The sequence below is a fragment of the Seriola aureovittata genome, chromosome 19 (genome assembly GCF_021018895.1).
Source record: "Seriola aureovittata isolate HTS-2021-v1 ecotype China chromosome 19, ASM2101889v1, whole genome shotgun sequence".
Lineage (NCBI taxonomy): Eukaryota > Metazoa > Chordata > Actinopteri > Carangiformes > Carangidae > Seriola > Seriola aureovittata.
Window position 1 is genome coordinate 21833253 of NC_079382.1, and position 15568 is coordinate 21848820.

The window sequence follows — 15568 nt, forward strand, 5'->3', positions numbered from 1 at the left end:
AAAAAAAAAAATCATAGTATAGTAAGGCATAAAAAAGTAAAAAATAACGTCATAGTATAGTAAGGCATAAAATGTCAAAAAAACATAGTATAGTAAGGCATAAAAAAGTTTTTAAAAAGTCATAGTATAGTAAGGCATAAAAAAAGTAAAAAAAAAAACGTCAGTATAGTAAGGCATAAAAAAGTTTTTAAAAAGTCATAATATAGTAAGGCATAAAAAGTAAAAAAAACATCATAGTAAAGTAAGGCATAAAAAAGTCAAAAAAATGTCATAGTATAGTAAGGCATAAAAAAGTTTTTAAAAAGTCATAGTATAGTAAGGCATAAAAAGTCAAAAAAACGTCATAGTATAGTAAGGCATAAAAAAGTTTTTAAAAAGTCATAGTATAGTAAGGCATAAAAAGTAAAAAAAACATCATAGTAAAGTAAGGCATAAAAAAGTCAAAAAAATGTCATAGTATAGTAAGGCATAAAAAAGTTTTTAAAAAGTCATAGTATAGTAAGGCATAAAAAGTCAAAAAAACGTCATAGTACAGTAAGGCATAAAAAAGTTTTAAAAAAGTCATAGTATAGTAAGGCATAAAAAGTCAAAAAAACGTCATAGTATAGTAAGGCATAAAAAAAGTCAAAAAAATGTCATAGTATAGTAAGGCATAAAAATGTTTTTATAAAAGTCATAGTATAGTAAGGCATAAAATGTAAAAAAAAAGTCATAGTATAGTAAGGCATAAAATGTAAAAAAAAACGTCATAGTATAGTAAGGCATAAAAAGTAAAAAAAAATGTCATAGTACAGTAAGGCATAAAAAAGTTTTAAAAAAGTCATAGTATAGTAAGGCATAAAAAAGTTTTTAAAAAGTCATAATATAGTAAGGCATAAAAAAGTCAAAAAAACCTCATAGTATAGTAAGGCATAAAAAGTAAAAAAAAACGTCATCGTATAGTAAGGCATAAAAAAGTTTTTAAAAAGTCATAGTATAGTAAGGCATAAAAAGTCGAAAAAAAATCATAGTATAGTGAGGCATTAAAAAGTTTTTTAAAGTCATAGTATAGTTAGGCATAAAAAGTCAAAAAAACGTCATAGTACAGTAAGGCATAAAAAAGTAAAAAAAACGTCATAGTATAGTAAGGCATAAAAAAGTCAACAAAACATAGTATAGTAAGGCATAAAAAAGTAAAAAAAAGTCATAGTAAAGTAAGGCATAAAAAAGTCAAAAAAATGTCATAGTATAGTAAGGCATAAAAAAGTTTTTAAAAAGTCATAATATAGTAAGGCATAAAAAGTAAAAAAAACATCATAGTAAAGTAAGGCATAAAAAAGTCAAAAAAATGTCATAGTATAGTAAGGCATAAAAAAGTTTTTAAAAAGTCATAGTATAGTAAGGCATAAAAAGTCAAAAAAACGTCATAGTATAGTAAGGCATAAAAAAGTTTTTAAAAAGTCATAGTATAGTAAGGCATAAAAAGTAAAAAAAACATCATAGTAAAGTAAGGCATAAAAAAGTCAAAAAAATGTCATAGTATAGTAAGGCATAAAAAAGTTTTTAAAAAGTCATAGTATAGTAAGGCATAAAAAGTCAAAAAAACGTCATAGTATAGTAAGGCATAAAAAAGTTTTAAAAAAGTCATAGTATAGTAAGGCATAAAAAGTCAAAAAAACGTCATAGTATAGTAAGGCATAAAAAAGTCAAAAAAATGTCATAGTATAGTAAGGCATAAAAATGTTTTTAAAAAAGTCATAGTATAGTAAGGCATAAAATGTAAAAAAAAAGTCATAGTATAGTAAGGCATAAAAAAAGTAAAAAAAACGTCATAGTATAGTAAGGCATAAAAAGTAAAAAAAAATGTCATAGTACAGTAAGGCATAAAAAAGTTTTAAAAAAGTCATAGTATAGTAAGGCATAAAAAAAGTTTTAAAAAAGTCATAGTATAGTAAGGCATAAAAAAGTCAAAAAAACCTCATAGTATAGTAAGGCATAAAAAGTAAAAAAAAACGTCATCGTATAGTAAGGCATAAAAAAGTTTTTAAAAAGTCATAGTATAGTAAGGCATAAAAAGTCGAAAAAAAATCATAGTATAGTGAGGCATTAAAAAGTTTTTTAAAGTCATAGTATAGTTAGGCATAAAAAGTCAAAAAAACGTCATAGTACAGTAAGGCATAAAAAAGTAAAAAAAACGTCATAGTATAGTAAGGCATAAAAAAGTCAACAAAACATAGTATAGTAAGGCATAAAAAAGTAAAAAAAAGTCATAGTATAGTAAGGCATAAAAAAGTCAAAAAAACGTCATAGTGTAGTAAGGCATAAAAAAGTCAAAAAAACGTCATAGTATAGTAAGGCATAAAAAGTAAAAAAAACGTCATAGTATAGTAAGGCATAAAAAAAGTCAAAAAAATGTCATAGTATAGTAAGGCATAAAAATGTTTTTATAAAAGTCATAGTATAGTAAGGCATAAAATGTAAAAAAAAAGTCATAGTATAGTAAGGCATAAAATGTAAAAAAAAACGTCATAGTATAGTAAGGCATAAAAAGTAAAAAAAAATGTCATAGTACAGTAAGGCATAAAAAAGTTTTAAAAAAGTCATAGTATAGTAAGGCATAAAAAAGTTTTAAAAAAGTCATAGTATAGTAAGGCATAAAAAGTCAAAAAAACATCATAGTATAGTAAGGCATAAAAAGTCAAAAAAACGTCATAGTATAGTAAGGCATAAAAACGTCAAAAAAACGTCATAGTATAGTAAGGCATAAAAAGTCGAAAAAAAAATCATAGTATAGTAAGGCATTAAAAAGTTTTTAAAAGTCATAGTATAGTTAGGCATAAAAAGTCAAAAAAACGTCATAGTACAGTAAGGCATAAAAAAGTAAAAAAAACGTCATAGTATAGTAAGGCATAAAAAAGTCAACAAAACATAGTATAGTAAGGCATAAAAAAGTAAAAAAAAGTCATAGTATAGTAAGGCATAAAAAAGTCAAAAAAACGTCATAGTGTAGTAAGGCATAAAAAAGTCAAAAAAACGTCATAGTATAGTAAGGCATAAAAAGTAAAAAAAAAAGTCATAGTATAGTAAGGCATAAAAACTCGAAAAAAAAATCATAGTAAGGCATAAAAAGTCAAAAAAACCTCATAATATAGTAAGGCATAAAAAAGTTGTAAAAAAAGACATAGTATAGTAAGGCATAAAAACGTCACAAAACATCATAATATAGTAAGGCATAAAAAAGTTGTAAAAAAAGTCATAGTATAGTAAGGCATAAAAAAGTTTTAAAAAAGTCATAGTATAGTAAGGCATAAAAAAGTTTTAAAAAAGTCATAGTATAGTAAGGCATAAAAAAGTCAAAAAAACGTCATAGTATAGTAAGGCATAAAAAAGTTGTAAAAAAAGTCATAGTATAGTAAGGCATAAAAAAGTTTTAAAAAAGTCATAGTATAGTAAGGCATAAAAAGTCAAAAAAACGTCATAGTATAGTAAGGCATACAAAAGTCAAAAAAATGTCAGTATAGTAAGGCATAAAAAAGTTTTTAAAAAGTCATAGTATAGTAAGGTATAAAAAAGTCAAAAAAACGTCATAGTATAGAAAGGCATAAAAAAGTTTTAAAAAAGTCATAGTATAGTAAGGCATAAAAAGTAAAAAAAACATCATAGTATAGTAAGACATAAAAAGGTAAAAAAACGTCATAGTATAGTAAGGCATAAAAAGTAAAAAAAACGTCATAGTATAGTAAGGCATAAAAAGTAAAAAAAACATCATAGTGTAGTAAGGCATAAAAAAGTTTAAAAAATGTCATAGTATAGTAAGACATAAAAAGTAAAAAAAACGTCATAGTATAGTAAGGCATAAAAAAGTTTTTAAAAAGTCATAGTATAGTAAGGCATAAAAAGTAAAAAAAAAAACGTCATAGTATAGTAAGGCATAAAAAGTAAAAAAAGCGTCATAGTATAGTAAGGCATAAAAAGTAAAAAAAACATCATAGTGTAGTAAGGCATAAAAAAGTTTAAAAAATGTCATAGTATAGTAATATGGCATAATATGATGTTTTTCAGCAGGGAGCGAAGGAGACGACCTTCATGTGAAGTCAACACTACATCCCCATCCTGGATGATGGACGTGCAATACTCAACAATTTCCAACACTTCTGTGAACATCTCTACATTCCAATGTTTATTAATGCACAAATAAAGATATATATTTATTGATGCCATCGCAGTGAACGCTGTCTCCTGTGTGTTCTTTCAGAGCCAATGAAAATATTAACACATTACTTAGAAAAGCTATCACATAAATCATAGTATAAGAAGGCAAAGAAAGTCATAAAATGACACAGTATAGTGAGGCATAAAAAGTAATAAAAACGTCACTGATAGTAAAGCATAAAGACGTCATTGTATAGTTAAGCATAAAAATAATCATAAAAAAACATCATACTATAGTAAGTCATAAAAAGTCTGTTAGAGTCGCCAATAAACCAAGCGCTTGTCTTTCGACTGTTGGAGGAAGGATATTTTACTGCCGAACGAGAAGTTTCACACACTTGTAATGGAGTATTTGAATCTGGAGTGTTGGTACTTCCTCCACCACCGTTAACATCTTACCTGTCAATTTTGAAGCTTCAAGTTGTTAGAAACTGTATCAGTGGAAAAACTGTAAAACAAACCAAAACAAGAGTGATCAGCAAAGGAATACGTCAGCTTCCTTAAATGATCAAGAAAACTGACTTCACAGAATCTGTTAAGGAACAATGTCTTTCTTTTACCCAGTGGAAACTTTAAAGATGATTCATCTGTTTAAAAATAAAAATAACATTGACTTACTGACAAATCTGAGTGGTGATGCGTTCACTTGGTTTAGGAAAAAAAATGAACCAGCTACACAGTGAATGGCAATGACTCTTTAAACTGAAGGAATAGATTCAAATCAGCTAATTGCTTCCAACTGTACTGAGGATGTGGTCCACTGTGAGCTCTGTGTTATTTGATCTGTAGTTTGTTCTGTCCATTAACAGAACCCACTGCCAACAGTTTTCATAAGAACTATTTCTGTGGTAGAACATATTCCGGTGAGAGCAGTGAGGTCCAGAGCAACAGAGAAGTTGTTTCTGGGAAAGACTCTTCAATTCATTTCTCATAATATTCAGCCAAACTCCAGGCCAGGCCTCTCCCTTGTATGAGAGTATAGGGATTTAGAGTTAGAGATACATTTTCTGTTAGTGAGAGATTTATAACCAAACCTATTATTTTAAACTCAGGATAAAACTGTGGTTAAACTTATAATTCAATATAAAACAGGTCTGTAAAAAACAAAAAAATTAAAAATTGTGTCCTGACTCAGCCTGATTTCTACATGTGACGGCTGCCAACTGTGTGTCCTCCTCTCTTCTCAGAAGTCCTGAGAGCGGAGCGAGAACAGTTTCCAGTCAGTGATAATGTGGCCGTTCTCATGCAGTTGGCAGCTGATGGCGGCGCCGGCCGCTGCCAGCTGCGTCGTGGCTCACTGAAGCGACTAAATAAGGAGTTCCGGAGCATTAACACGCAGCAGACATTGTTGGGGAGATCCCTCTCACAGAGGAGGCCTTGTTCACTCGACACGGGGGTTTCACCGAGGGGTAAAGACTCTGTGGATGCCACGGACGGAGGAGAGAGAGAGAGAGAGTCTGCTGGACGCTGCTGGAGTGAACTCATGTTTCACTTCCAGTATGAGCTGGGACAGTTTGAAGGTGTTTGTCAAATACTTCCTGTGTTTCTGCCAAATTCAGACTTAGTAACCAAACCTGAATGAAATGGCAAAGAAAACAACTGTCGGAAAAAAACATTCAACCGGCTGATGAGGAACTGGCCTCCACAACAGGGTTTCAAAATACCACAGACATATAAACAATACTTAACTAGAGCTTGAAGCTGCTGGATGAGGCATTAAAACCCTCCATCCTGTCACTGGTTGCTGCTGGTGCTGGGACACAACGAGCCGACTTGACCTGAATCAGCGTTTAGGGGGTAAAAGCTGCTGTGACTCACAGATCACATGTTTTTTGCTGAAAAATTCTTCATTGGCTAAAAATCCGACAAACAGTAAAAGATATTTATACGACTTTAGAAAAACATTTGAGTTGTTTCTGTCGACTTTGTGGTGAGACTGTGAGAATTATTTTTTACCTCCTGATCGCACAGAACAATCAGAAAACTTCATCTAAGAGGATCAACATTACCAGGTCAGCTGCTGAGATTTCTTTAAACCTTCAGTATCCTGCTAAAACTACTACCAGAGTCGAGTCTCGAGTCCCAAGTGTTCAAGTCCGAGTCAAAGAGCCGACACACAAATAAAAAGGTCGACATCAGACACAAATGACAACTGTTACTGTTTCAAAGGAGGTTTATTTGCTTTGAGTTATTACGGCATCTTACAAAAAACTAACAAAGAGTCTGAGTCTCCAACTTCTGAGTCTGAACACAGTCAGCGCTCGAGTCCAAGGCAAGTCCTGAGTCCCGCGTCTCAGTCAGGGTTTTAGGATTCGAGTCTGAGTCCTGGACTCTAGTCCTGCAACACTGACTGAGACGAGCATTTTATCTTTTTTTTTCAAAATCAACGCCAAAAAAACAAAAAACACGTGAAAAGTTGGAAAAAGTGAGAGAGAAATCCGCTGAGCTCAGAACAGGTCTTAGTGGTCATTAGTGGAGCTGCAGCTTTAGTCGCCGTTAGATTAAAACTAACAAAAAAAAAGTTTAAAAGTTTTGTCCAAACTTGGTCCAAACAGATTTCAGGAAGAGTTTTTAAAACGTGTGGCTGCTGGAGTTTCCCTTCTGTTTTAAAATGATAATAAAAGGTCAGATATTTTTGTCAGTCCTGTAGGATCACATCCATCAGAGCTGGTACTGCTTCATCTTCACATGTAGTTTATAAAAACAGACTCTTCTGTGTTTTCCGGGTGGATTCAGTCGTACATGTTCCCACACAGAGCCCAGATCAGCGCCAGTGACAGTAAAACCAGCGAAGCGGTCTGTCCGGGAGCCGAGTTGAGGATCTTGATGCGTCCTTCAACAGACGGATAAACCTCCTTTCTTTGTACGATGTAGTTGGACACAACGGTGATGTCCAGATCGCCTGGAGGGAAAAGAAACGTTACGAGGCAGGTTAAAATAAAAGCGGGAGATCTCGACACCTCAAACAAAATCCCGTGTATTTCCTGAAGTCTCACCGCTGTTGTGTTTGAGCGTCTCGTTTTTGATCATGGAGAATCCGTCTCCACCGGTCATCAGGTAGGACGGCAGCACCACTTTGTAAACCTTCTCATCCTCGACGGGATCGTAGTCGGGGACACGACAATCGACGCAGAGGATGCTGAGACTCTTCACGCGATGTCCCGGAGGTTTGGACAAGTCAAACTCTACATGAAGTCCTGTTGGAGGAAACGTCAGAACATTACAACCTTCACTCTCTGCAGGACTGTTGTGTGAGTTTGTATCTGGGCGTCGGGAACGTATAGAAAACCCAGGTACCGGACACTTGTAGGAATTCTCCGGTGCTCCCGCCGTATCGTTTCACTGAGTGTTCAAAGGCTTTCCTCAGTGTGGAGCCTTTCAGCTGCACCAGGTCGAAGGTTCCTCCGAAGGGTAAGACGGAGATCAGGTCCTCCATGGTGATCGAGCCTACGGACGACACATCGGCATATTAAGTTCAACAGACCTTGAACTGTGTGTGAGGACTGAATCTTTTTCCAGACACACACACACACACACACACACACACACACACACACACACATACACACACCGTTCCTGGTGCGTTCATCAATGGATGCGCGGACGCCTCCTCCGTTGAAGATGCTGGCGCTGACGTGGTTCCACTGGACCTCGTCAGAGAATCTGATGTTGTTGGCGACCTGGAGAACGGACACAGGAGTGTTTCATGTGTTCTATGTTCTACCTACAACTGATGGAGAACTCATTACTCAAGTAATTTATTTGCTTACAAGTTTGGTTTAACACCAAGCCATAAACTTCCCATCTTTCCCTTCACAGCTCATCAGTGTGACACAGGTTTGTTCTTTTAACGATCTTTATCACCTACCATGGCGTCACAGATCAGATTTCCCAGGTTGCATTCCCGGAAACGACACTCGGCATCACCTTTCAGGAAGACCTGAGTTTTTCCCACGACCTTGGCCGAGTAGTTTGCCAGATTCTTCTTCCATTCCTCCACATCAGCAAGAACCTCCGGATCTGGACCAGACACGATCCAGTTTGAGAGGGAGTGCAGGTAATAACATGTTTTAATGTAAATACAGTGAATGCCTGGTTTTCCACTTTCTACCTTTTGTTGCACAAACATTTCTGGACAAAAACAAAAAAAATAACCCTTTTTATACCTTTAAAGGCTTTTTTAAAATTAGAATAAAATGAGTGTTTTTAAGAGCAAGTGCAGAATATTTACACCTAAGTGACAAAAAGCCGTTATAAGAGTTTTATAAAAACATTTCCCTTTACCCTGAGGGATGCTGCTGTTCAGCAGGATGGGGTTTCCTGTCGACTTCACTACATGTCCATTGTTGTCAAAGGTCACCTTCAGATAACCCAGATATTTTCCGAAAGCGTAGGCCTGCACGACAGGAACCTGCCGCCCGTCTTCTGATCTCACCATGAAGGGATACGGACCCGCAGGGACTTCAGAGGACGGAGGTGTTCCTGAAAAATGGAGTGTGGAGGTTTAGGTAGGTTTGTTCATTACAGATTAACTGAGTATTTTTCTAGAAAAATCTGGAACCAGAGAAAGTTTAAACTATTTAAAACTATTCTCAAATTTGTCATTGATTCATTTTTCTATTGATGGACAGCGTTTAATTGTGCAGGAAAGAGGGAAGATACCGCAGAGGAGGGGCAGGTGCACGCAGGTGTCCTCTAACAACAGGAAGTCACTGTAAGTTTGGTCGCTGATATGGCGCCTAATTTGCATCAAAAATGGCGCATCTTCTTGGAGATAAGACTCAGTATGACCGACACTGTCCAGTGTCATTATCTCTGCCTTACATTGTGAATAAACATCCATAAACCCGCTGACACACGACAGGAAAAAGTTGCTCCTGATGACTTCACAGCCTGTCATCATGACTGCATTGAGCATGCACTACAGTCACATGACAGGATGTGCAACGTCAAGTAAAGGAAGTGAACTCAAACATCACACCGCAACGATTTCGCTGCTTGACTTCTCATTTTTCCACGACTAATCTACAGGAGAAGTGTGTCACAGTTATCATCAGGTTTAAGGGTTTAGATACAGTTTGTTGCTAGTGAGGGAAACGCACAGTGAAACACGGTTCATCAAACGACCGAAGCAGGCCCCGCCCCCTGCTAGCCGTCGACCACAGCTTCAAAACGAGTGAGGAAGAGGAGACAAACACAGAAAAGGAAGATTTGAAGGAAAAAAGAAAACCGTCGGTTGTGTTGAATTATTTCGTTGCTGGAGAAAAGGACGATGTTGACCAGGAACATGGAATAAAATATATCGCAGAACAAAAATGTTGCAGTGTCACTTTTTTTCCCACTATCCTGCAGCTGTAGCAGGTCGGTTCAGTTTCAGGAGGAATTAGAGATTCGTTCCAACATGCAGTGAACTCCTCTACGGACTGACTCACTGACTTCATGGAAACAAACTTTTTCTTGACACATTCACTTGACACACACATTCCTCATCAGGTTCCTCCCTGATTCTTGGAGCTCAGCTCTTAAACTGCTTCACTAATCACTAATGAACCTCTCCTGCCTGATGAGACACACAGCAGCTTATAGCGGATGTTTTTCTTTTTTTTGTTGTCGTTTACTTCTCGTCAGGTTCTTTGCAGAGTCACTGAATCATGAAACAGAAGTTTGTTGCCATGACTTCAAGGTTAAGTAACACACATCATTAACGACCCCTGTGGTCATGCATTAAGTTCGCTGATGACTATCACCTGAAATTGAAATCTGAAATCTCATGTGCAGAGACGACACCCTGCAGACTGCAGAAGTTGTTTCCTACAAGTTTTCAAACAAAATGAAGGAAGAGCTAATCAACAGCAGCCGCCGGCTTTCCCAGTTCTCTGGGACTTTGGTGGAAACACAACAATGAAATAAACCGGAATAATCTCAAGGGAGGGAAATACCTGAGCGGTCAGAGCTTAATATGTAAACTTCGTTATCAATGCTAAACAAACCTTCATGCTCACGAGGGAGACGTGCAGCCAAAGGTAAAGTGGAGTGCAGGTTTACATCACCAACGTGGGTCATGAGCAGGAAACGTGAAAAATACTCTTTTCTGCACATTTTCCATTTGCACATTGAAAAAAAACCAAGTGGAAATTCTGAAGATTATGTTGGAAAAAAAAAAGAAAACCATGGCAACACGCCAGGAATCATTTTCAAGTTTGTAAAATCCAGTGTGAGAAGTGTGCAGTGAGCCTCAGAGGGTTTCCCGGACTCAGTAACAGGAGTGGATGGATTAAGTGATAAACCCAGATCAAGTTTAACTAAAATTTCCCCTTCACATGAGGTCTTGAATGCATCACTGTCAGATTCAATGACTCTTCCTCTCCAACGTCCAAACAAGTGCCAACCTGACTTGCTCCCAGTCACTCAGATTTACACAAAGCCTGATCCCGTCTTAAGGAAAACATTTCATTTTCCTGCCATTTCTGTGGCCTGAGGTCAAAACCGGCAGCTCACTTCCTGCAGCTGCTGTAAACATGTAACAGCACAGAGCTATTTATGGAGACCAGGCTCGTGTCTGCAGCATGTTTACTCTGGAGTACGACACTCTGGAGGATGAAGACTCCAGGCTGCGATGCTCATTAAAGAACTATAGATGAAATCAGGGGAAAAATCTACTATTTCTTGCTCTTTACCACTAATGAGGGACAAAAAAAAAGGTTTATCCTGAATGTGGTGCAAGAGAATTCACCTGCCCACCTGTATAGAGGAAAGTGTTGGTGTGTCCGCCGATGACCACGTCGACGCCGCGGACCTTCTCGGCGATCTCCTTGTCCATGGTGAAACCAGAGTGACCCAGAGCGATGATCTTATTGACGCCCAGCGTCTGGAGTTTGTCCACATGCGGCTGCAGGGCCTTCACCTCGTCCTCGAACTTCAGGTGTGGTCCTGTGGAGCAGCAGGTACGGAAACACTGTTAGTACAAAAATATATCTTATAGACTGCAGCCTGAAGCTAAAGCTAAAGCTTATTATGCTCAAACAAAAAGCTCATACGTTTTTATATTTGTTCATTAAATTAATTGACTCGTAATGAGTTAAAATTTTTTGTCCACGGCTTCAAATTCTTATTTCAGCTTAATAAAAGTGAAACATTATCAAATATAATTAAGGTAAAACATTGATGTGGTGAAAGAGACGTCGGATTTTCAACTTATTCTGAATTCAGTCTGATCAATAACAAGAAAGCACATCTTTGCTTTTCATAACAAAGGAAAAGTTCTGGAGTTTAGTAGTTTAAGGACTTTTTAAGAACGTAATTAAGACATGACACAAAGTAAATAGAATAATATTATTATAGTAAGTATTTTTCTCACAAATCCTCGTATCAGCTTTTGTGTGTTGGTGTCAAAATACCTCTGACTTCATCTGTCAGCCAATGAACCCGCTTCACTAACACGGACTTCCTCCTGGTATTGATATTTTTTATTGTTTCCACCAATTGTTAAGAAGCCATTGTTTTGTCACCTTGGACGCGACCTGCTAATCACATCCTCCGAACACCTCCACTATCTCCACTATTTTCATCCACAAAGTGCTGCTCGACGTTTCCTCAGCAGGAAGACAACATGATAATGGCTGGATTTAACTTCATATTACTGAATATTAAAAGCAAAAAATGAGACAGACTTCATAGTTTTAACTGTTTCAAACGTACATTTAGATTTTTACATCTCACCAACCCTCCGGAAATAAGCTGTTTCTGTTTTGGACTCTTCTTGCCTCTGACTTCAGGGAGGAATCTTCTTTAACTTTGTTTTACTTTTTACTACAACCTTGTATTCAATGTGTCTTTTCTTTAAACTTCGCTGACGAGAGGCCGGCAAGAGGACGGCGGTGTACAGATGTTCCACAGATGTAGGGGAGAGAGTGTATATCATGATGTTTACAGTGTGGATGCCTTCGGTTGAGGATGTAAACAATGTGAGAAACAAACAGAAAAGTCACAGACAGAAACATGAAGACATTAAACAGCCACTTCCACTCACCCGGTGCGGACAGAGCGGGCGTTTCGCGGGACGTGTATCCCACCACGCCGACCTTCTGATCACCCACTGTAAGTATCTTATAAGGGTGGTAAGAACTTCCAAACGTCACGGCCAGAGTTTCGTCTGGTTTGATGTTAGCACTGAGAACGGGACACTCGATCTTCTCCATGAACGGTTTCATGAGTCCTTCCACTCCGTTGTCGAACTCGTGATTCCCAAAAGCCTGAAAAACACAAAGAAATGTCAAACAAAGAATTCAGCTGCAGGAAGAGACATTCAGCTTCTTTACTGAATATGGACATTTATTTTAGATTTAAAGCTCCATGTTTTACAGTTTCCTGTGTTTTATTTGAAGAAGTGTTGATCCACAAGAAGATATATTAGTAGTTTTACATCTCCTCTCTCTGGAGCTCTAGTAACAACAGGTCGGTCCTGACGGCTGGTTTTAAGGCTCAGTTTCTGAATACAGGCTGTGTGCATTTCTCTGTGGACTGAGGCTTTGATACTTTCACAGTATTAATATAGAAGCTAGAGCTGATCTATAATCACACTACACATGGACACAGACCTTTAGACTGGAGGAGCTTTAAAAGTCCCAATAACACATGGACTCTGGTTCGTCTCGATTTAGCTCATGAACAGTTCAATTTTAAAGTGATTTTCATACCCAAATAGTTTTATCTGAATTCATAAAAGGTTTAGTAATGTAAAACTATACTATACAACATTTTGTTGTGTCCCAGACAAAAGTAGAGAGAGACAAGATCAAATCTGTAGTTGAGACGATGGTCCTAGATCCTCCACCTGCTGCAGATGTTTTATGTTTTTTCTCAGACCCAGACAACTCCACATAAATCGCACCATGCTGCTTGGAGCCAAGAATCACATGTGGGGGGACAGATGGACCAGTGCCGCCCAGTAGAAGGATGAAAATGAGCAGCAGGCAACAGATGGTCCGGAAAATTGAAGCTAACTTCTGTGTAAAGGCGAAATGGTCCATTAACTCCTCACAGTGCAACAGAGCTCTTTGTTTAAGTTTCTCCAAGCTAATACATCACCAGGCTACAGGGCTAAAGATATGACCTGGACTGTGTCATAGTAAATCTGACACACACTCAGCTCTCTGTACATTTATAACTAACTGAACCTCTGTGGTTTCAAGTCGTTTCACTCCCACATTCCTGCTCTGACTTCAGCGTTCAGCGTTGGTTTACTGGTGACGGCCAGTGTTACCAGAGCTGTGTGAAGTTACTGCTGCATTTTAAGTGCTATTCTTCAATAAAAACAGGTCTACACAACAACATTAGGACCTTCGCTGCACCGTCTGGTCCGTGGATCAGTTCTGCTGAAGAGGGCTTGTATCTAAGCACCAAGAAAACAGACATCACAGGGTTCCTTTACTTAGTCATCGTACAGGAGTCATGTTCTCCACGTACAGAAGAGTCTGCTTCCCATCTCCATTCCACACAGTCACTATAATCACTGTAATTCTGGCCGGAAGATGAAAAGCCACAGCGAACAGAGCCGATCCACTAAAACACTTGTTTTTGAGTCACTGCTATTAAGCTAATTAAAACTGTCTGAGACCTTTGGACCCAAACCCATTAATCAACTCCAGCCTTTCCCAGAGTCCAGTCTGATTCCTCGGCTATCAACAGGGACCTTTCTGTTCTTTATCTGATGGTTGTTGTTGTTGTGTTTGTTAACTCATCATCACCGTTTCTATAGAAACATGTCTCTGATGATTAACAGCGAGCTGCACTATCAGGCAGGATCGATCATGTCTAGGTTCTATATCAATACTGTGAAAGTATCAAAGCCTCAGGCCACAGAGAAATGCACACAGCCTGTAGCAAGCAGTCATCAAGCCCCGCCCACCTGGACCCACCATACAAACCTTTACAGGATTTGGTTTCTCTGAGTGTTTTTACCTGAAATCTGCTTTATTTTTGTTCCATCACTCAGAAACCAGTCAGCCAATCAGTGAGCCTCCTCTCTTCTGATTGGCTCACCGACCTGTTGTTACTAGAGCTCCAGAGAGAAGCCTGAGAGAGGAGATGTAAAACTACACTGAGATGGTTTTTGGTTCTTGAAACCACAAATATATCTTCTTATGGATCAACACTTCAAATAAAACACAGAAGAAGAAGAAAATATGGAGCTTTAAAATAATGTTATGTTAGAGGAAATTAATAAAGCAACTTCTATCTATCTATCTATAAATACATAGAAAGATCTATGTATCTCTTAATAAACTTACAATAAAACATTACACAATGAAATCCTGACACTTTTCCATTGTGTGTACAGACTAATGTTTCTAACCTCTTTTAGTCTCAAATGAAACATAAACCTGAACAAACTGCAGTTCTTACACAGCTCTGTGTTTCTTACCATGGCATCATATCTCAGTTTGTTCATGAAGTGCGCAGCCTCGGCGCCCTTGTAGTAATTGAACCAGACGGTCCCCTGGAACTGGTCCCCGGCGTCCAGCAGCAGCACGTTGCTCTCGGAGCTGCGGATCCTCTTGATCATCGTGGCTCTCCGTGCCACGCCGGCGAAGCACTGGCTGCTCTTGACGCATTTCCCGGAGTGTTTGGTGGTCTCCTCCACCCGGGCGTGCACGTCGTTGGTGTGGAGGAGGACCAGGTCCCAGGCGGCCGAGCTGGACACGGAGAAGCTCAGCAGTAGCGGGAGGATGATGAGGAGGAGGCGGCAGAGGCAGAGCCGCGGAGGAGCGCTCTGCTCCGGGCGCACCTCTTCCATCTCTCCGGTCCGCTGCGCGCAAAAACAGTGGAGCAGGAAAAAACACGACCGGTCAGTCTCTGCTCCTAATGCTCCATAAATGTCTCCTTGTACACAAATGCGACCCCGCTGACACTACATGCTGAGCGGACTGAGACTCCGTCAGGAGGCGCCTTCAGGGAAAGTGAACGGAGGAGGAGGATGAGGGGGAGGAGGAGGGAGGATTTCACTTATTGTGATAGGCTTCTTCTTCTCTGATCTCTCCCACCACCTTTCACTCTTGGGCATATTTATTCTCACACACACACACACACACACACACACACACACACACACACACACACACACACACACACACACACACACACACACACAGAGCATTGAACGAGGTGGCCTTAAACTTAAGTCTGTTTTCAATTTACCCCCCAAACTTGTTGCTAAACTGTTAAAACCATCTCCACCCACCTGAATGTCTCTCTCTCTCTCTCTCTCTACAGACCACCTGGACTTCACTCAGCTTTAGATGACTGTATCTCAGTCTGATGAGACTCTAATTACAGGTGACTTCAGGACTCACCTGGTGAGTGAAACCTCTAATGATAC

General features: G+C 38.3%; 1 protein-coding gene across 1 annotated transcript; it reads right to left on the reverse strand.

The window, feature by feature from the left end:
• Nucleotides 1–6346: 6346 nt before the first annotated feature.
• On the reverse strand, nt 6347–15227 carry nt5e (5'-nucleotidase, ecto (CD73)). The gene is made up of 9 exons (XM_056363600.1): nt 14615–15227; nt 12221–12443; nt 10933–11121; nt 8476–8673; nt 8060–8211; nt 7763–7871; nt 7489–7638; nt 7188–7388; nt 6347–7093 (listed from the first exon to the last, which is right to left on the reverse strand). Exons 1-9 carry the CDS (start codon nt 14984–14986, stop codon nt 6924–6926), a joined length of 1764 nt encoding a protein of 587 aa, XP_056219575.1. The 5' UTR covers nt 14987–15227; the 3' UTR covers nt 6347–6923.
• Between the last annotated feature and the right edge of the window lie 341 nt (nt 15228–15568).

What these genes read in the sequence shown, in the direction of transcription:
- nt5e (XM_056363600.1), bottom strand. Translation starts at nt 14,986, where the DNA reads ATGGAAGAGGTGCGCCCGGAGCAGAGCGCTCCTCCGCGGCTCTGCCTC. An exon ending in AACTGAGATATGATGCCATG is followed by an intron (nt 12,444 to 14,614) that starts GTAAGAAACACA and finishes TGTGTTTTTCAG; the next exon opens with GCTTTTGGGAATCACGAGTT. An exon ending in GAACAGCAGCATCCCTCAGG is followed by an intron (nt 8,212 to 8,475) that starts GTAAAGGGAAAT and finishes TGTCTGGTCCAG; the next exon opens with ATCCGGAGGTTCTTGCTGAT.